This window comes from Gymnogyps californianus, chromosome Z, assembly GCF_018139145.2.
Source record: "Gymnogyps californianus isolate 813 chromosome Z, ASM1813914v2, whole genome shotgun sequence".
Lineage (NCBI taxonomy): Eukaryota > Metazoa > Chordata > Aves > Accipitriformes > Cathartidae > Gymnogyps > Gymnogyps californianus.
In genome coordinates this window covers 38963832-38984157 of record NC_059500.1, presented here as the reverse complement: position 1 = coordinate 38984157, position 20326 = coordinate 38963832, and the positions used below count along the sequence as shown (strand labels likewise).

Below are 20326 nucleotides of genomic sequence, written 5' to 3'. Positions count from 1 at the left end.
TGGATTCTGCTCAAAATTTCAGCTGCTGTGCTGCACAATACTACTATAACTATTCAGAACAAAAGTTTAGGGAAAAACAAAACCTACTTCCTTCCAAATAATAGCTGATAACTGAAGCCAGTCCCCTCTCACTTTCTGGGCTTCCATTATGATCAAGTCACTTGAAGAAGTAGTTTTTCTAAAAGTCGCAGCTGTTTTGTCAACATAATGCCTTAACTGCAAACAAGTTTAGTAACTCATGTTGCCAGTTTCCACGTGGTTTAAGAATGCAAAGGTCCACAGCAACATTCCTAAGCACCTGTGTTTCAAACACCAAGAGTGACACATTTTGAAATCTAGTTCTTAATTTGTAATAAGTATTGTAGATAACAGACAACAGAGAAACTCTGGGGAGCAGGAAATGGACCTCCTGCATGATGTACAGAGGCAAAAAGAAGACTGCCAGCATCACAGCAAGTACTGTATAGCCTTGCAGCTAATAAATAGGAATGACCTAAGGCTACATGAGCTTTGACCCCTCAAATCTCCAACATCAAAAAACGCATAGGTTTTCACTTCATTGTATTACTCAGTAAACAGGAGTTACAATCAAGGTGTGTTACAAGTCAATGCAGAACATGAATATGACATATCACATCTTTCATTCTGAAGCATTCAGCATTTTATTCCTTGACTACACTTTTGTGTACCAGACACATGCAGTTGTGATGTAAAGTCAGTCATTTTCCCCTCTGCAGTCAGGGACCTGGCTGAGTACATTTCCAGCCACCTTGTATATTCCCAAGCTTTATACCAGCTCTAAGCCTACCACATGATCTCACTCCTTCTCCTAGGTTAACTGAAGAGATCACCTTACATTAGAAAAGACACCGCTGGGGAAGAAAAGGTATATTTAAATGTCCATGCAATGGGAAATGATATAGTGTACTTTGTGCAAGATAATATTTCTCTATTTTAAAAAAGAAAAAAGAGAGTATGTGTGGGTGGGGGGAAGGAAAAACATCAAGAACCAGTTATTTTTTCTAAATGAAAATATTAATAAAGATTTTTCTTTTCAGTGGTGCTCTTACTTCTTAGGAGCACAGATTGCAGTAGAGAGGAAAAAAACCAAAACCATACAACTCCATTCACATACCTGCTAGACTTTAAAAACTGTCTTAGTATGTTGTACCTTACTATAAAATATATTAGTAGGAAGATTATTCAAGAGAAGAGAATTGTTTTTATCTTGCTGTTTTAAAAATCGAGTATGAAAAAATGAACACATTTAGCAAGCTGATGTAATGTAAAAATTTAAATACTTACTGCGTAGGAGCCTATGAGGAATGCAGCATTTGCTTGTTTTTTCTGATCAAAGCCAGTATAATGAATTATTTTCTTCCTTATCAATGAAAACGACTGTATCAAGAAATGAACAAGATTATGATTTTGCATTTTAGACTTTTCATGCCTTCTTTTATAAAATTAGAGGAATGCAAGGGTCTGTTCACCTACTTTCAGCCACCTGTATTCAGAGGACCAAGTATACTGTAGACTAGTCCCTCAAAATCTTTGGAAGACTCTGTTGCATCCCTACCTAGAATGTTCCAGTATTTTTCCCAGTATCCAGCCTAAATAATTTTTTATACAAATTACAGTAATCTTTCTTTTTCTCCTTAAATGCATTTAGTATTTCTGACTTCAAGCCTTATGTAACAGATAGGCATTTATGAGAAGTAAATACAAAGTAGCATTCTCAAAAACATCACAGGCATGTTAAAGTCGCAATAGTTTTGAAAACAGAATTTAGACTTTTTTTATTCTTAAAGAAAACCTGACTCTAGATAAATCATCTAGTAGTTGTTTCTAAGGATCAGAACCAGTGGAAAATATATGCTTAAATATTTTGAAAGTATTTCTAAACTTTATCATAAATAACTTTTTGAAATTTAATCTCAGCTTGGCATACAGTTTCTCCGATTATCTTAGAAAGGGGGTGGAATGGCATTGCCAATAGAAAGGACACTTACATCTGTGGCGGCAGCAAAAACTATCCCCTAAAAAACTATCCCTTGAAACAAATTTTGATGTGCTTGAAACTGTACACTGTGATCAACTGCTAAGCTATCACAAAATGTCACTATTTAAATAGCAGTGTTACTTGCTCAGATACTATTCAACGCACTCAAGACAAATAAACCCCAGATCACTAGTAGTAGTATGTTCTCAGCAATCCTAGCGCAACTCTCCAATACCAAACCCAAGATATTCAAAGGCATTATAATATAGACTTATGTTGTTTCAGAGCACCCTGTAAACAAAAACCAGAGAATCTTGTCTCCAGCAAACCTGTTCATAGTGCCACAGGGACAAAGCAAGTCTGAATTACGCAAACTAATACCAGTGACAGACATCAAGGAATAAAAATTAAAAAAAAAATCTGTTAAACTATAACGTTCTGCATACTTCCCAATTTTCACATTTCAGTGGCAGTTTCAAGATCTAAGCAGTTTTGAAGAGGCAAACTGTGATTCACATTAATGCTAATAAGCTTTTTCATCTGCCTAACAGGTTTTATACTCCAACATCTGTTAGAGGTCAACTACCTTGAAGTCATTCATGTTAATTAATATAGGAACTCTCTGTTTTAGACATTATGCTCTATCAAGAGCTCAATCCTGAAAATTACTGAGCACCCCTCAGAGAAGATAATCTGCAGTAGGAGCATGGCAGTCTCCTTCAGGACAATGCCCTAAACACTATCAAAGATCAAATGCTGCTTCTTACCAAAGAGATGTCAGGACCAGAAGAGAAGCCCAAGTCAAACAAAAACTATCTCAAATAAAAATGTGTTGCATTGCACCTTCAAGCTCACTCAATACTGGCAGATTGCCAAGAAGAATGAAATCCGGGAGGGGAGCTTTTAATTTAAAGAAGTCTGTACCCATTTAGCAACTGATCTTTTAGGAGCTTAACATTAGTTATTGCCGCAGTGGTGCATCTTCTGGATCTTAAAAGTAAGTGGGTTCTCCCTCCTGATCCTCCTCCTGCCTAAATTCACCTTGATAAATTTTAGCATTTATATTCAAAACTTAGCTGGATTAGGAACCCAGAAAAGCACCTGAACAAAAAAAACTTTTGGCCCATTTGTTTTTGTTCTTTAAAAAGTCAAGAGTACTGAATAAAAAAACCAAGTGTTACCTTTAATTTCTTATTTAGCTTGCAGCAGTATCTATAGACCATTGCCAGATTGAGTGGCCCAAAGTCTGCATAGAAGCTAGTAGGAGAAAGGAAAAAAATTGTACATGATGTCTGTAAATGCCTTTTTTTTTAATCAGACACACAAAGCAAGGAGCAATAACATATATGTGACATATGCGCATCATTCTAAAAACAAGAATGTCTTTTTAAATACATACTATTTTGTTGGAGGAAACAGTTTTGTCATCTTTAAACAGGGACTAAAACTTTTTTCTTTGTTTTCCACACACCACCACTCACAAACAAACTGGAATACTCAAGGTTTGAAAAATTCTCACTACTGTATCACTCTGTGATACCAGTTTAGAAACTCTATTTTAAGAGCAATCCAAAAGCTTTACTTTAAAAGAAGGCAATTAATATTGCTAGAGAAAAGTGAACACAGAGAATAAAGATTGATTAGTACTTTCAAAAATAGTAAGCATGTCCTTCATCAAAAATATTTAAAGAATTAGGAGCATTCCAGATGACATACAAAGGCATACACTATTCACTACAGGGGAAACAATATATCCATTGTCAGCTCATAAAGGCTTGAATTGATTTTGCCAGTTTCTTCCCTTATTCTAGGAAGTTTAGACATTCCACTTAATACTTGAGCAGCCAAAGACATCCCCTTCAGCTCGGCAGTCCAGTGCACACTTCTGCATATATATTGTTGCATCATGTTCCTGTGTCTTCTAACAAGAATGGGTACAATAAAAGCTTCTGCTTCGAAAAGATTTTTAAGAAATCCTGATGGGAAGCCACGAAACAATTCTAAGACATATAAATCATCATGGCAGATAAGTCTGAGAGGACCAAACTCTTGTAATTAGTTCTATAATGGGAATGGTACGTTTCCCTCAGCTACATTTAAAAACAGAATGTAAATTAGACTGGTTCCTCATTGCTGTTGTTCTAACTAATTTATTTCTGTAAAAAAACAGGAAAAAATAAGTCTGTACTTACTTCTCATACACAAGTTCATCATCTATGCAGAAATAATGGGTATTTGAAGCTCCACTCTTTGGTTTTTGGCAGAGAATTGCAAAATAAAGGCGATCTGAAATGCAAGACAATTAAAAGCTTTTATAAACATCACACTTTTCCGCTGAAAGTTGGAAGTATTACCTGTCAACAGAACAACTTTAAATGACTTAAAATTAACCAAATCTTCTTTTAAGTATTACCAAACTAGATGTTATTATTTCTCTGGTGTTAAGCAACAACGCACACAAAGATTGAGCCTTTTTGCTCAGCCGTGTTCCTGTAATCCGCAGCTCTTCAGTGTTCTTTCCCAAACAAAGCATTCCCAGGAAAGCTACCTGTTTGACGACTTTGCAATATAGCAGGAGCCCGACTTGCACCGACGCACAGAGCAGAGGCCCACCTCCTTTTGGCAACAGACCCACCTGTTGCACTCCGAATACCAACACCCCCCCCCCCAACTAAGCCACAAATCCCTTAGCACCTCATAGCACCTACGTTAAACTAAACGGTGAAGCACGCTTGTGCCAAGACACAGGCACTTCCCATCTTTCCGTAAACCGATGATTTTGACAGTAGTGGCGTGCAATTAAAGCCTGCAGGCAACAGATGCCGGAGGGATGCGAGGGGCAAGGCGGCAGCCCACGGCCGCCCACGGGAGCACCAGCGGAGCCACCACCTGGACATCCCCATCCCCATCCCAGCCCCACCCCAGCTGCCCCTTCAAAGCCTGCGTGCATGCAGGCAGGAGGCACCTTGAGCTTGCCCTGGCTTCCTTTGTTAAGCTGAGGGGAAAAAAATGCCAGCGGTATTCACACAGATATAAATTATTTTTATGGCCGGGGGAGCTGTAGCCCCAGTGAACTTTAAACACTGACTGTGCTGCTGCTGTAAATTGCTGTGCTTGCGGTAATTGGTCAATAAAAATTGAGGCCTTGCAGCACCACAGCAATACTTTTCTTCCTCCTGCTGAAAAAATATCATTGGATTAAAATTCAAACCTAAAAGGAAAGATTTCATTTTTTGCAAACTCGTTGCCTGGAACAGATATGTTACTTAAATATCAAAACAGATCACCTCCATATGAACGTATAATTTCAAAGCATAATTTCTGATAAAGAAAAGCTGTATCTCCTTTTCTGGAGAGCAGGGAAAAAAAAAAATCACTTTATGCTTCAAAACAAAATCCTCCATGACTAACACTTAGAAATCATTACTTGTATCTTGAAAATACACAGTAAAGTATGCCATGAAAGGAGTCCCCACATCTGTATTTCAGCACTCACATGCTCAGTGCTCACCTAAGTACAGCAATATCTCAGGGGGTGGAGGCAGACAACACCACCAAAAAGTGTACATTTGCTAAATGCACATTTCAGTAGAACAGTGGCCTGATGTGAATGATTCGGCTTAAACATTTACAGGTCAGGTGCAAGCAGTGGGACGTACAGTAACTCCTGAGCAAGTCACGCACCTACTTCCTTACTCTCTCAGCAGAAGCAAGGCACCAAACTTGCTTATTTAATTTCTAATAGTCCCATCTTGTAGGCACAGCAGCTGCAGTACTAGCTGGGAAGTGCATTACCTGCTGAGGAACTTCTGTACCTCCCAGCATTTACCAAAGCATCTCCTGAAAACAAGCCAAAGGATAAAATTTAGAGTAATGCTGTGCATTTTTAAGAAGTGACTAAACTGGCCCACAAAGGGAAATATGTGTGGAGAAGAAAGCGCACTGATACCCCAAAGGGATGCAAAATACGCTACGGGGAAAACTGCTTCACAGAAAGGCAGTCCTAGGGAAGTGTTTAGGCCAACACTTTGGGGGTGGAGGGAGCCCCAGCTTCCCAGAACTCCCCTGCATCTGTCCCCACTACTGTGTTACTCCCTGTGCCGTGTCAAGATGGATTCCTGTGAATGAGAAACTGTAACAGGTATCCTACCACAGTATTAAAAAAAAAATGGCAAAAAAAAAAAAAAAAAGCTGTTTTGCTGATTTACTTCCCTCTGTCCTGAGAATGAGAGCTAATGTGTGTGAGGGGGGAGGACTGAGGGCAAAGGAGGAAGCAGAAAGGAGAACTGAGAGGATATGATATCTAGGGATTGTGTTTAAACTGGCATTGCTAGATTAAACACATGTCACACTACAGCCCAAAGCCATAATTTCACACCACTTCTAAACTGATTTAATGGCCAGCTGCCACCAGGTTCCTTACAAGGAAAAGTTTTCTTCTGAGTTAGCTCACTGAACCAGCCCACTGGGGGTTAACAGTGGGAATACACAGCCAGAATTTTTCCCTCGATGGCATCTGTCCTTTAGATCCAGACTAATTATTGACTTAGACTGAGCTCTCCTTGTACACAAACACCACCCACACCAAAGTCTGGGCAGAATGGCTGTAGTACTCAAACTGACACACTACCTTCTTGCACGCCAGCTTCTCCACATAAGCTTTACATCACTTTTGAAAATATAAAAGCACTACACAAAAAGTAATCCAAAATCCTCAAATACAAAAGGAAGATCAAAATGAAAAGAAATATATTTGCACACGTCAAACACCTAAAATACTTTAGCATTTTGCTCCTAAACAGGATCTGGAGTAAGAGAATCACTTGCTTCCTCAGCGCTCCTACTTTTACTGAAAATCTTCTGCAGCTTTTGCAGAAATGTCCAGATGTCCAAAAATAAGAATTCCTATCTTGAGTGAACAGTGTGTACATGGCCTTTTGAATTGCTGTTGGCGTTCAATTCTGCACTGGTATCTGTGGATAGCGTTAATTGTTGCTATTTTTAAAACACCTGAAAGAAACTAGAGTTTAATGAATTTACAGAATTACCTCATAGTAAGAGCAGTGTGTGTCAAATGCCAATATCCTGACAAGCTGTCCGTTCCTGTGCACCTCTAACAATTGCTCCCTATTATGTAAACAGCAGGCTCCATCTTTTTAACAGTTTCCTATAGGGAGATTTTAGAAATGAGCTACACAGAGAAGTCCTTTCCTGTAAGTGTATTTACCTTTCTACTGGCTTACCAGTCCGGTATCAGACAAATGCTGTATTACTCACCATGTCTGTATTAACCTGTTTTTTTGCAAACACATTCCCAGTTCTGTTTAGCCAAGGATTAGTGTGTTCGTTTTTTAATAGGAGTAACACATGCTGAGAAAGGAGAATTCCTTCATTAAGGATCTGATTGCAGGATGAGGGCTTATACATAAAATACACGAGAGCACTGATGAATTGATTTCACTAGGACTCCACAAAGGTTTGGACTGCAGAAGCAAGGCTTCCATTTTATTATTTTTATGCTTTCTTTGCTACTTTTAGCTTTTTAGTATTTCACTTTCACATAGTGTGCTTGAGCACTTCCAGATTCCTGCAAATTTCTGATAAAAGGTCATCCTAAAACTATCAAACTAGAGCAGACCTTTCTAATTGTCTGTCAGAAGAATGAGAGAGTAGCGCTCACTGCCTTACAGGCTGCATCTGCACTGCAATTAGGAGATATGACTGCAGTATGTTAGTTATACTTCAATTACACTTAATTTTGTTAGCCTCATATAACAAAACAGTTAAAATACAGAAACATGGACGTCACTGTAGGCAATTAATTTGAGTAAGCATCCAGCGTACAACAAAATGAGCTTGCATGCCCCTAACCGAGGACTATGTTACCACAGCTTTGCTACTGCTGGTACATGAACTAGTGAGATTAAAGCTAGCACAAGCATGTCTACACAAGCTATAATAATTACGCATCTGATTGTAGTGTGCATACAGGAGGAAAAGTATTTTGCTTGTTTTTCAGATCTACAGTGTTCTGTGGAAATAGACGTGTAGAAAACTGAGAGCTACCCCTTCAAAATCATGTTAATGTGAATATAGAGATGACAAAATAATCTCCTTCCCTTTACTCTCAATAAGCCTGATGCTTCTTGCTGCACAGGCCTTGGAGAACGAAATTGCAGTAATTCAAGAGACAACTAAATACCGAACAGGCACTCGCTGCAGGACAAGTCTGCATATGATCAGCAAAGATTATTTAATAAGAGAGAAGTTCTACAGTTCTATTGTTGAACAAATGCCTTAGATGAGAAATTCAGAAGAGACTGACAGTACAATAAAAACCAACATTAGTCTGTTTTGAATTACCAGGAATGTAACCAGAGAGTTATTTACTATTGTAAGAGGAGTGTATTTCTAAGTTCAGAGTTGGTACATGGTATTTTGTTGTGTTTGGTTTAAAAGACTCCAAAATATCAGGAATACACATGAGAAAACATAAAAGACAAATTCTACTGCAATGTCAAGACGAAAAGTAAAATTGTACAAGATTTTCTTTTTAGTCATTCTGTCCTTGGAAAGATTCATTCAGTCGTCACTATGATATTTCAAACTTAAGTGGTGATAGAGTTGGCAATTAGAACATCAGCCTGGCCTCTGAAAAAGAAAATGAAAGCACACTAAAAAGCTGAAAGAACTTTTTATTTAACAGAAAACCATGAAAAAAATTATTTTCATGGCCATGTCACGACTGATCAACAACACTGTGTTACTTTACTCAGATAGAGTCCTTGCACTCTGCTGCTCTTGTCTGACTCACAAAACTACGTATGTTCATGCACTTTCAGTGCTGGATTAGATACTAAAAACTTTAAACTCGTATTTGAAATCTTAACTTTGAGAAAGACTCACAAGTAAGTGAGGTCATATTGATAAAAGACTAAATACAACTTTTGTACTGAGAAAGTTGTATAATGAAAACTAATTGAAAATGTTGATAGTCAAAACGTTGGAAAGCTTAATGATACTTGGTAGAAATGTCCTTAGCATTCCAAAAAAATAGTTTTCTACGTAATACACAAAGTTTATAATGACAGGCCAGCAATACTGAAAAAACAAAAGACAACTCAATGGTTTGAAAAAAAAAACAACACAAAACCAAAAAAACAAGCCACATATCAATGAACATATTAAACCAAATGCTATTTCATAAAAACTCCAAGTGACAGTGTAAGTAAAACGATTCTCAATAAAGAAAAAAAGGCATATACAATACAGCTTAGAGCATCCTTTAAGATGTTAGTTCCTCACTGAAAACAAACTGGATATATGTTTAGCAGGAGGCCAAACAAATGTCAAGAAATGCCCCACATTGTTATATCACTTAAAATTTAATTCCATGTATTGTAGTTACTTCATTTTAAAATTAACTACTGAAAAGAGGTGAGAGAGAAACACACACCTTTTGCCTGAGGTTTATGCATTATAACTCCACGTCTTCTTTAAAATGTTATTTATAAAATCAGAGCAATGACAAAGAAAAGCAGCCAAGGAAAGGAAATCAACAGCTTTCAAGCATCTCACACAGAATTGTTACATTTTCTTTAGATCATATAAATTACTTCTTTCCGAGATCAGAAGGATATGGGAATATGCTTCTAATAAACAGAAGAAATGCATTCAGTTCCAGCAAATTGAATTCATACCAGCAAGCCTCACGCATTAGCTGACAAAGAGAAAACGGTAAGGCTTACCATGCAGCTTAACAGACCAAAACAAACAATTTTTTACAAGAATAGCTTTCCTGAACTAGTCTTAATGGTAAACAAAAATATTTAGATGATTCTGATTAAAAATTATTCTCACATATGGCTGATGCATACAATACATTAGGAAATAAAGAAATGCAATAATTAGTGTAAGTATTTTGAGTTTAAAATCCATGCAAATAACGGATTACAAACTTTGCTGTTTATGAATGTAACATCATGCAAGAAAAGATCCATAAATCTTTACAGCTATTGGGGTTTGTTTTCTGCCTCTGTCTTTTAGCAAAGATGAAAATAAGGGTAGCCTGCAATGTTCTTAATGAGTTTGGCACTGTTTCTGTAAGCAGATAAGCTAACACAGATCTCTCAGCCTTTACAGAGGCTAAAAGATTTACCAGTATCTCCATTTGCAAGAATAAGGCCTTATGCTTTAATCTATCTCCAGTCCAGAACTGGAGATAGATTAGTCCATTTCTCAGAACTGCATTATGAGAAGGCAGAACTGACAGTTCAAAACTTGAAATAACTTTTAAAACAGCTGAATAAAAAGGTAAACCTGTGGCCTTATTCTTTTAAGGTTTCTCTTTTAAAGAACACACATGACATACCAGCGTAATGAAAATCAGACTATAATTGTTCCATTATTAGAAGCTTGTAAATAGCAGCCACTGTGCGCAGTAAGAAAAGAAGATCAAGACAAAATGAAATACTATTAAATATAATAATATCTACTGCATTTTAATCAAGTTTGTTATACCGTGTACTGCTGCGTATGGTGAAATCCCACCCAAAAAACACAAGTCAAAGCCTAGGTGCTCTACTGTATTATTTAAATGGGTGAACATTTCTTTGGAGGAGAAAATACAGTAATTCAAGAGGCCTGTTGATGCCAGATGTGCAACATCAGATCCAAGCAACTGCTGCGTGAGAATGGTTACACAGACCTGTTTATTGGAGATCTGAGCTGGACAAGGCTGCACAGTATTCTAGGCAGGGAAATTACTCTGATATCAAAAAGTCATCACCTGCCAAATGAGAGGTTTCTACATTTAACCTTAAAACTGTACCATCATCATTTCCTATACAAATGGTTGCAGTTATAGAAAAATACACATATGGAGTTATTGTAGCATTAGAGTTCTGCATATAAGCACACCGTTATGTTCCTCTGTGTAGATTAGGCCTAAAATGCTGTATTTTAGGGTGGAGTATTTAGGATTTTATTCCCTGACAGTATTAGAGCTTTTTAAAAAGAGAAATGTGGTATGCTTTGGGAGTTTACATTCTTCCTACATTGTTATACCCAATTTTCAAAACAAAATCTTACGGTTTTCTAAATATATTGTTATCTAGGAGACCCACTAGTTAATTTAAGGAACCCTGTTTCTTGGCACAGGTAAGACTGGTGCCTTTTGTCGACGTTTGCTCTTTGTATTTTTGCCTGCGCTGTCTACAGACAACTTCCCACGTCCTTCACAGAGAAGTGGTAAGTGAGGTTTACTTCTTGTTTTTTAAGAGAAGTTGTAAATACTACCATTCTCAGATTCTGACACAGGACATAAAAAGGGGTTTGTTTTTTTTTTTGCTTTAGGCAAACTAAACTCAAGCATGTCTTTTAGCAGGGGAACTCAAACCTAAATCCAGAATTATTTCGGCTGTGATCCAACACGCTTCTCCACAGAGGCAGGTTCCTGTGCCAAAACAAAGCACGGCTCAAATCACAGGGCCACGGAAGGGACGGAGGACACTGAGCAAACCTGCCTGCAGAAGTTGTTGGCACTCGAGTGTCAAGAAGAGGTGTGACGCTTGTCCATTATTTTATCCATTAGCCAGCAAGCACAACGCTAGGAGAAAGATATATATCCCCAATACAGAGAGAAATACGTTACTTTCTTTTCCCCCACAGAAATGTTTTACTGGTTCAAATATCTTTTCCCTTTCCTCTCTTGCAAGCAGAAAAAGACAACACAGGGCAACTGCTCGCTACAGCCCGCGTTATTAAAAAACCACGGTGCTTATTCTTCTGGAAGAATGGCTGGACGAGCAACGCATTTTTAAAGAACACTTCGCTGTCTGAAACGCCAGAGAGACGCAAGAACCGACCCACCGCACAGATGGCAGAGGCGGCGGCCGCCGGCCGAGCGCCCGGGGGTCCCGGTGGCGACAGCGGCGACCCGGCGCTAAGGGGAAGTTTTCCTTCCCCGCGGCCGCGCCTCCCACCTCGGGGCCGGCGCGGCGCCCACCGCCGGGGGGCGGGACGGGACGGGACGGGACGGGACACCCCCGCGCCCCAGCGGCCACCGCCCGTCCCGCCGCCGGCAGCCCGGCCCCGAGTTGCGCCTCAACTCTCCCGCCGCGCCGCCACCCTGCCCGCCCCCGCCCCCCCGGCACGCCCCCTCACCGGCGATCCTCAGGCAGGTCTCCGGCCCGGCGGGGGCGGCTGCCGCCGCTCCGCCTCGCCCCCCGCCGCCCGCGACGCCGCGCCCCGAGTTCTCTTCAGAGCCGGCGGCGCCGGGGCTGCGCGGCGCCGGGCCTCGGCCCAGCTCTTCCGTTTCATGGCGGAGGCGGCCGCGCCGCTACGGTGGGTGCGAGGCGGCCCGCCTCATCCCCGCCGCGCCGCGCCGCTCCCCGTGGGGCTCGGGCCGCCGGAGGGGAGGGACCCCGCGCCGACGACGGCGGCGGCGGCGGCTGACGCGTCTCCCCGGACACCGCCCCTCCCACCGCCCCATGCACCTACGGCCCCCCGCCCCGAGCCGCCGGCTGCTCCCGGCCACCTCCCGGCACCCCCGCCCGCCCCCACCGCCTCTGATTGGGTCAGCGCGGTGTGGCGTCACCAGCGCGGAGCGGTGGGGACGGTGATGTCATAGTGGCCGCTGTAACAGGTGGGCCCGGGGAGCGCGGCCGGGCGCGGCTCGCCCATCGCCGCCGCTTCCAGGCTGCTGGCGGCCGGCGGGGCCCTCGGCACCTCGCCCCTGCCTCGCCCGCCGGACTTCTTCCGGGGGGGGGGGCGGTGGTGGTGGTGGTGGTGGTGACAGCGTGACCGAAACGCAGCTCTTGGGGGTGCGAGGGCTCCGGCTGCGGGGTGAGTCCGCTCCCACAGATGGGCCGGCAACGCTTGCGCTGGCATGAAGCTGCCGCCTTTGGAAATGAGTGTTTGCAGTTGCGTTTCTTGAGGCATCGCAGTCTTCCAGGTGCCTCTCGGGACACGTAGCAGAAGAGGGTCCCAAGGGCACGTGACGTTGTGTAAGGCCCACTGAAACCGGCCCAGTACGCGCAGTCGTCTTCTGGTCTGAACATTAAATGGATTTTTCTGGAAAGTTAAAAGAGCTGTGTTTGGGTCTGCTTCTCTGACACGGTGTTACTTTAAAACACACCATTACTTTAAGTAGATGTTAAAATAAATCAAGCTAGTAGTTAAAACAACTTCTGAAGACTGCTCCCTCCCCACCTCTGCCTAATTGGCTATGACAAAAGCCCTTGCTGAAGTATTCTACCATCTGCTGAGTATGAGGTCAGTGTTTATCTCCCACTGGTTTCCACCTTTCACAGCGTAACTTTTTTTAAATACTTTTTCTAAATAACACCAGAGACCTGAAATTCTGCTGATACTTCGAAAACCATTTCTCCTGTGGGTGAATGTGGCCATCGTTGTTCCAATTCACTATGCACGTGGGAATCATTGTCTTGCAGGGCGCCGGCAAACTCGATGAAGCTGTGGCCAGATGCAAAATGCAGGGCCGATGCCCTCATTAGGACTGCTCTTCTACTGAATCCTCCTCGCTGTCTTCTTCCCTTTTTTTGTTTGTCTGCACTTTGCAAATCTTTCTGAAGAAGTGATTTGGCTGGGATAACACAGAGGCTGTGGTATGGTTCCTGTCAGTATTGAAATGGTGAGGGTGGAATGACTTCAACCTACAGAGCTGTCAAACTACAAATTAATGCATTCCAATCCCTTTTAGGAGTCCACAGTTCTTTTAGCTATAGTTTTATTTAATGTATTAGCAGCAATAGAACTATTCCTATTGTATAGTATTGTAATTCTACTGAAAGCAAAACAAACAGGAAAAACAGCTAGCCAAACACTTCATTTAAAAGCAAAAGCACTGAGAACATGAAAGTGAAATGATTGCAAAACAGAAGTGGAACTAGAGTCAGTGTCCTTGGCAGTCATGATCAGGTGAATGAAGCAGAGTGGAAGCACTACAAATAAACGGAATACTTATCTGTAGCGCTTCCACTCTGCTTTCTCTTTGAAAATAATATAAGTTTTCTGCGTTTCTTGTCATTGTTTTACAAACCTAAGACCAGTTTTCTAGCTTGCTTTCTGCTGTGGTTTAAGTAACATAGAGGCAGCTGCATTCCAGTGTTTCTGACGTACTCAAAAATACTGGTGAGCTGGGGCAGCCCTGGAGGGAGGGGGCAGCTCCTTATTTATGAATGCAGGGGCAGTGGTGCATGAAAAGTGGACTTCACTCCCCTGTGAGCCTCAGCTGCCGGGCCCAGTCCGTTGTGCCAAGTTCTGCGGAAGCCTCTGGCCAGCCCTGAAATCACGCGGGTTCAGAGTCTGCACATGACTACTTTCAGCACCGTGCCAAGTGCCGTTTAGTCAAAGCAGGGAACTGAACACAGTATTTTTACATTAATAATATCCTTCTTCCAAACACACCATATCAAAATCTGTACGTAATTAATAAGGTGCTAAGGCCTAGTACCTTTAATGGAATTACATTGCTCAGTATCATTACGTTTCTTAAGCAAGCCTTTTATTTTTCGTCAAGGAACACTGCATTTAATTTCACATGCTCTTAATGGTGTAGAGCGCTCCGGAGCTTGGTCTGGGCCTGCCAGTGACCTTAACGGATGCAGGGACAAACCTCTTCACAGAATACCGTTTTACAATTGCATTAGTGTTAAAGCTTAAAAGGGGAGAGAATTTGCAGGTGAGATATGTATGAATAGTAGCATTTTACAGTGAAGGCCAAAGATCAGAAACTGCAGAGGAGGATATGCTTCTCCATAAATCTTGGAGAATCTTATTTTAAAATTGCTAAAAAGAAGTGCCTCATGGATGAAAGAGGGCACATCTACTTTAATGAAAGCAATAGATTCTGAACATAAACATTTCGAGAAAAATGGATAATAGGAAATCTGACAGAACTGCAAACCAAAATGCCGTTGTCCTTAGCTCAGTTGTCTAGGACAGAAATAACTAAGGACATTTTTTCAGAGACCTCTTGCTCTGAGAGAAAGTACATACATAGAAGGGAGAATATTCTGCTGCAAATCTTCATAGGAAAACAAGTAATTGACTATGACCTATTCCAAAACTGATAATCTGATCAGAAATGTGTTTAAGACACACCTCTCCCTCGTCTTACAGACCCACCTTTTTCTATGACACAAAAGAACTGCAGACAGTGGATGATGTATTTAAAACATTTATTTAAAACTATAAAATGTATTTCATAATGTCTGCCAGTGCCAGATGCAAAAGTAGGCATAAGCTTAAGTCCCAGTGTTCGAAACTGTGATTTTTCAAGGTATATTTTAATACAAGATTGTCACACGGTGCTGGAAGCTTTAAAACATCACTGAGAAGTATTGGATTGAAAGCCAGTGTGATCTGCTGAAGGCAAGAATCCCAAGTTCTTCCTGAGCAAAACCAGATTTTTAGTTTAGTGCATCTTGAACAAAGATTTTTAAAATATATTAGCAAGATTGTTTGATGAGGAAATAGTAAGCTACAGCATTTTTTGCAATAAGCATCAGTTGTGTTTTAGTTTTTGTTATCTTACATGCAATGGAAATAGCACTTTTGTGTCCATCTTCAGTGCCAGGCAGTTTATTCTGTGCTCTGATTTTCTAGATAAGGTTTCAGATGTCCCATAAAGACACAACAAGACCGATGCTGGTGGGAATTCGCTGGAGAATCGTTCTTGTAGAGCAGAAATAAAAAAATTTATATATTGTGTCAGTGTCATATGTCAATAATCTGGGGTTGGTTTGTGAAATTTACTGTTTTAACTCCTGCCAGCTGTAAAACTGTGTTAATGGGAACATGATCCAGCCTGTTTTTATCAAGGTGCAAAAAATGAACTTCATTGCCTGGAATGGAATGAGAATAACATGTAAATAGTTGAATAAAATATTTATTTATTCAAAGGCATAAGTGAGTCAAAGAAGCATTCTGATTTCCTCCTAGTTCTTGTACAAATGTGTACTAGCTCTATAGATTGCACAATATACTGTGTTTTAAACAATGACAAAGATTTTTTTTTTTACTTAAGTTATAGAAGCAAGGAACATTGAGGCATCTAACTGAATTAAATCTGCTGTAGCATGATGTTTCCTAATGATCTGATGAGATGACTTTGTCATGTTGCAGCCCCCCCTTCATGCATTATTCCTCTACTAAAACCGCATTAAATGCCTAGAATCAAATGTGAAAGCAGAATGTAGGTGAACACCACGATGTCAAAAAAAACCCTCCAAACTTTGAGGCTGTTGTTCCATCAGCACTCCTAATGGTTTCTGCAGGACTGTGATCAGCTTTGTGCCACCTCTGTGGGAGGTGGGACTACACAAAGACGCTTCCACAGGATCCTTCAGCTGCCAAAATCACACAGTTCAACACAAGACTGTCTCCTTGGGATCCACAGGGACAGCAGCCAAGATGATGGCGTTAAAGCAAACAGCTGAAGGAGAAGACTGTAACTTTCACACACAACAAAGAAGCTCACCTGGGCCTAAAATCACAGCTCCTCCCTGCTGAGCAGGGTCTCCTTGAAAATCAAAAGCCGGGCCAGTCATTGCTCTCCACATACTCTTAATGCTTCCCAGGAGTGTGTTTGATTTCACATGAGGGCTCCGCACTAAACAAAAGGGGAAAATACTTGTTATCTAGAAATACAAAAGTATATAAGGAGAACAACAAAATCGAACAGCTGCTATGAATAGTTCAGAGTTTCCTGATTACCAGTGTTTTGACAAAATACAGCCTACAAGAGATGGTCTGGTGGGCAACTCCCTTCCTATTTACATTGTGATCATACTGTTTTATCACAGCATTCTTCTTTCGTTCTGCGTATGTCCAAACAAAGTAAGAAAATTATTCTCACCTGATATGTTATTACCTTCACCTCTTTTCATGCCAAGCGTTTTATAAATTTCCCTTTGTGGATCTACATACATTTCGTGTGTATAGCCAGTTAAACTGCAAAAGGGCTGCAAAATATATGCATACAAAAAAATACTTTTAAGGTTAAGACAGTAATTAGTTAGGATCTACTGACAGTGGAAAAAACACTGACAACCCACCACCCCACCCCCCCGATGTGAAAACCTGTGGATTTCTCATGTTAAATTAAAGGCCAAAAATTTTTAACCCCAAAGATTTTACTAAAACAAAGCTTCCAGTGAAATCAAGAAAAGATGTTTCCTTAGCAAGCCCCAGTGGTTTTTAAACTGAAAATTTTAGTTATTTGCTTTATTCATGTACTACGATTACAATTGCTTCATGAAAAAGCATACTGTTCTCTTTTTCTGTGGTTGCAAATGACCATCTTTTCATTCAGAGAGAAATCCCTCAATGCAGACCATTAAGACACAATAGAGGATACAATGTATTTAATGACTACTTTATTTACCTTGATGTGATGATAAGATGACTGTCCAATAACAATAAGCCTCACATTTGCTTCCTAGAACAGAACACAGGTATTGAAACTGTAAAGAGGAACTTGGTGGTTCTGCATGGCTGCAAAGCATTAGCAGATCTGGTGTCCTGCTCACAGTGCACTGAGTTAAAACTATTTGAAATTAACATCACTTACATGTTTGGAGCCTGCACCTTTGTCTATCACCCACAGTTAGCAGCTACATTAATTTACTAAGTGAAAAATTATTTTTAAAGATAACTTTTAAGTTACAGATGTGTAAACTTTAAGTTTTCTGTAGCATTAGTTGTGTAATCTTTTCAATTGATTGCAACCTGCTATGATTTTGGAAATTCAAAACTTCCACTCAGTTGCACCTCCATCTAAAGAAACACCATGCAAGTACTGGTGCACATACAAGTACGTCTGTGATTTACATATCTGTAAGATGCTCATTAATAGACATAACTTGCATCTGCAGGTACTGCTGTCTTTTGCAGGTGCAACATTAGGCCTGAGTCTAAAATAGAGGCCAAAACTTAAGTTCATTTAGATGCCAGTAAAACAGTTAATAAAATATAAGGTTGTTTTAATATTAGGCTGTAATACTTGCCTTTCCCATACAGAATCATTTTGCTTGTTATGAAAAGAAGACCTCCTAAAAACAGAATACTCACACTAAGAAAAGCATGGACGGTTTTGATTCTCTATACATTTATTTGAGCAGCCAAAGGAACAAAATGTCATTCCCAGTAACACTGATCAAGCAGTTTAGAAAAATCTGTCCTGAGAAGGGGGGCTGCCAAAGAAATTGCCCCTTTTCATCCCCAAGTTCCTAGTCCATCTAAGGCTTGCTGTCAGCAAGGAGCTGAGTCTCTGTCATCAGCTATGCTGCTGTTGGGAATAAAATATGACAGAATTTCAATCAGCAGCCTAGAAGAGACAGACTGACCTTCCACATTTAGCAGGGGATCATTGTCTTTCTCTGGTATCTCCTACCACCCAACAAATACCCGTCCATAGCAACCCCTGCCCACTCCATTTCTCCTTTCTGTCACTATGTCACTCCTGTTTGTGCAGCTGCCTGGAGAACAGGTCACACAACTGATGCAGCTTACAAATAACCATAGAAAAAGAGACTATTTTTAATCCAGATCAATTTTCTGATCTTGTTCCATGCACAACCATCCATCAGCCGTGCTGGCATAATGGAAAAGGCAGTAGTTAGTTAGTGGTCAGGAGAAGACAGCTGCCCAGGGCACTACTAACACCAAAAGAAATACCTGTCAGATGTTGTCTAACTGTTCAGAACACAGCAGAAAAAACAGCACCAAGCTAACAGGGCAGGGAGAAAGAATGCTGCTGCAACAGAGCATGTAGTGCAATAAATCCTTCCCTGCGTCTCCTAGGCAGATACATTATGGCTATTGTAGCAAACAATGAAAGCGCAGACTTTCTTCTGAGCCTTTTTTTGATTCCTAGAGTGTTTAAGCCTCATGCAAGCCTGCAGCGGGACATAACAAATCTGCTCGACTACAGCAACCCTATGTACATATTAAAGGCAGAGTACTTACTTGTAAAAACGCCTTGGGGACTTTTGCCAGGTCTTCTACATACTCCTTACAGGTGTAACATAAAAAATTCTGCAACACAGCCAGTTGGATGTGTCAGAAACAGACATAATTGCATAGCAATGAAGCACCAGATTCTGACTTTGGGCACAAACCATTTTGGAGGTGATCAGGAACTGGGAACAGGAAAGATTGAAGTTCTTTGCAGTCACCAAATTTGGATTAGGATCCTGGTTTAATCCAAGTCTGAACAAGGACACTGGGGTCGGGGCCTTGCTAATATTTTTGTCTCTGGATATTTTAGGAATGCGAGGGCTGGCTTGCCAGCTGGGAAATCAGGGAACAGCATACTTGTTTCCCTAAACACACGGTTGAAGAATTATTTCCTTTCAGGTAAATACTGTATCATTTTACCAAAGAACGGGGGTTCTTGGAAGCAGAACTGACCTGCTTTGTATTTCCTTCCCTCTCTGCTCCAGCCCAGCTTGTGTAAACTCCCCGCTCGCCCTCCCCCGCCCCTTTCGCAGCCAAGCTGGGGCTCCCCGCAAGGAGCCTCTTCGGGCTCCGGGCCGGCCAGCCGGCCCTCCCGGGCAGCCGCTCCCTCCTCACCCGCACGAACACCACGATCGCTTTTTGCTCCCCGTACAGGGCCTTGAAGGGGACGCTCCTCCCGTCCGCGTCCACCACCAGGCAGCGGGCGGCCTCTCGCAGCTCCCCCGCCTCCGGCCGCTGCCCGCGGCCCCGCGCGCTGCCGACCTGCTGCGTGACGGGGGGCGCCGGCGGCCCGGCCATGGCCCGCTCCGGCTCCGCCGCCTCAGCCGGGCCTGCCCGGCCGGGGAAGGAGGAGGAAGAGAAAGGCGGAGCCGGCGAGGAGAGCTCCGGGGGCCGTGTGACTGCGAGGAAGTGCCGGGGCGGCTGGGCGGGAGGGCGTCGGCTCGCTGCCCTGCCTGGAGAAGCGCCGGGGTGGGCCGCGCAGCGCTGCGCGCCGGGGGGCGCGTCCCTCGCTGACGGCGGGTTGGTGGGCGCAGGGCTCCTCGGGGACACGAAGAGAGAAATCCGCTGCCAGCATCGAGTGCCTGAGCGTCGGGGGCGGCCGGCACGCGATCTGTGCCTGGAAAACACAACGGAATCGAACCGAGCCTCCCAGAAACTGCGTGCAGACAGAAGCAGTGACATTATGGCACAGTCGCAAGGTCAGGGTTCGTTTTGCGGGGTGCCACAGCGTTTCAGAGGACTGTGAGCGAGCTAGGAAATTCTGTTTTCGAGGAACTGTTGAGCTGGTCTATCAGAAAAAACAGACTCGGTTTCCTTATCGAAGGAAAAGCAGAACGTCATGGG

At 42.0% G+C, this 20326-nt stretch overlaps 2 protein-coding genes across 2 annotated transcripts in view; both read right to left on the bottom strand.

Annotated features, from left to right (window-relative positions):
- The window catches only part of CDC14B (cell division cycle 14B), a 47452-nt gene extending 35133 nt beyond the window's left edge, over positions 1–12319 (bottom strand). The window contains 5 exon segments of the mRNA XM_050913709.1: positions 1306–1398; positions 3181–3256; positions 4192–4285; positions 12164–12193; positions 12196–12319. Of these exon segments, the coding sequence (XP_050769666.1) occupies positions 1306–1398; positions 3181–3256; positions 4192–4285; positions 12164–12193; positions 12196–12319 (417 nt within the window).
- Positions 12320–15184: 2865 nt separating this feature from the next.
- Positions 15185–19781, bottom strand: PRXL2C (peroxiredoxin like 2C). The gene is made up of 6 exons (XM_050912910.1): positions 19598–19781; positions 18992–19060; positions 17409–17462; positions 16881–16986; positions 16503–16634; positions 15185–15867 (listed from the first exon to the last, which is right to left on the bottom strand). Exons 1-6 carry the CDS (start codon positions 19778–19780, stop codon positions 15740–15742), a joined length of 672 nt encoding a protein of 223 aa, XP_050768867.1. The 5' UTR covers position 19781; the 3' UTR covers positions 15185–15739.
- Positions 19782–20326: the final 545 nt, after the last annotated feature.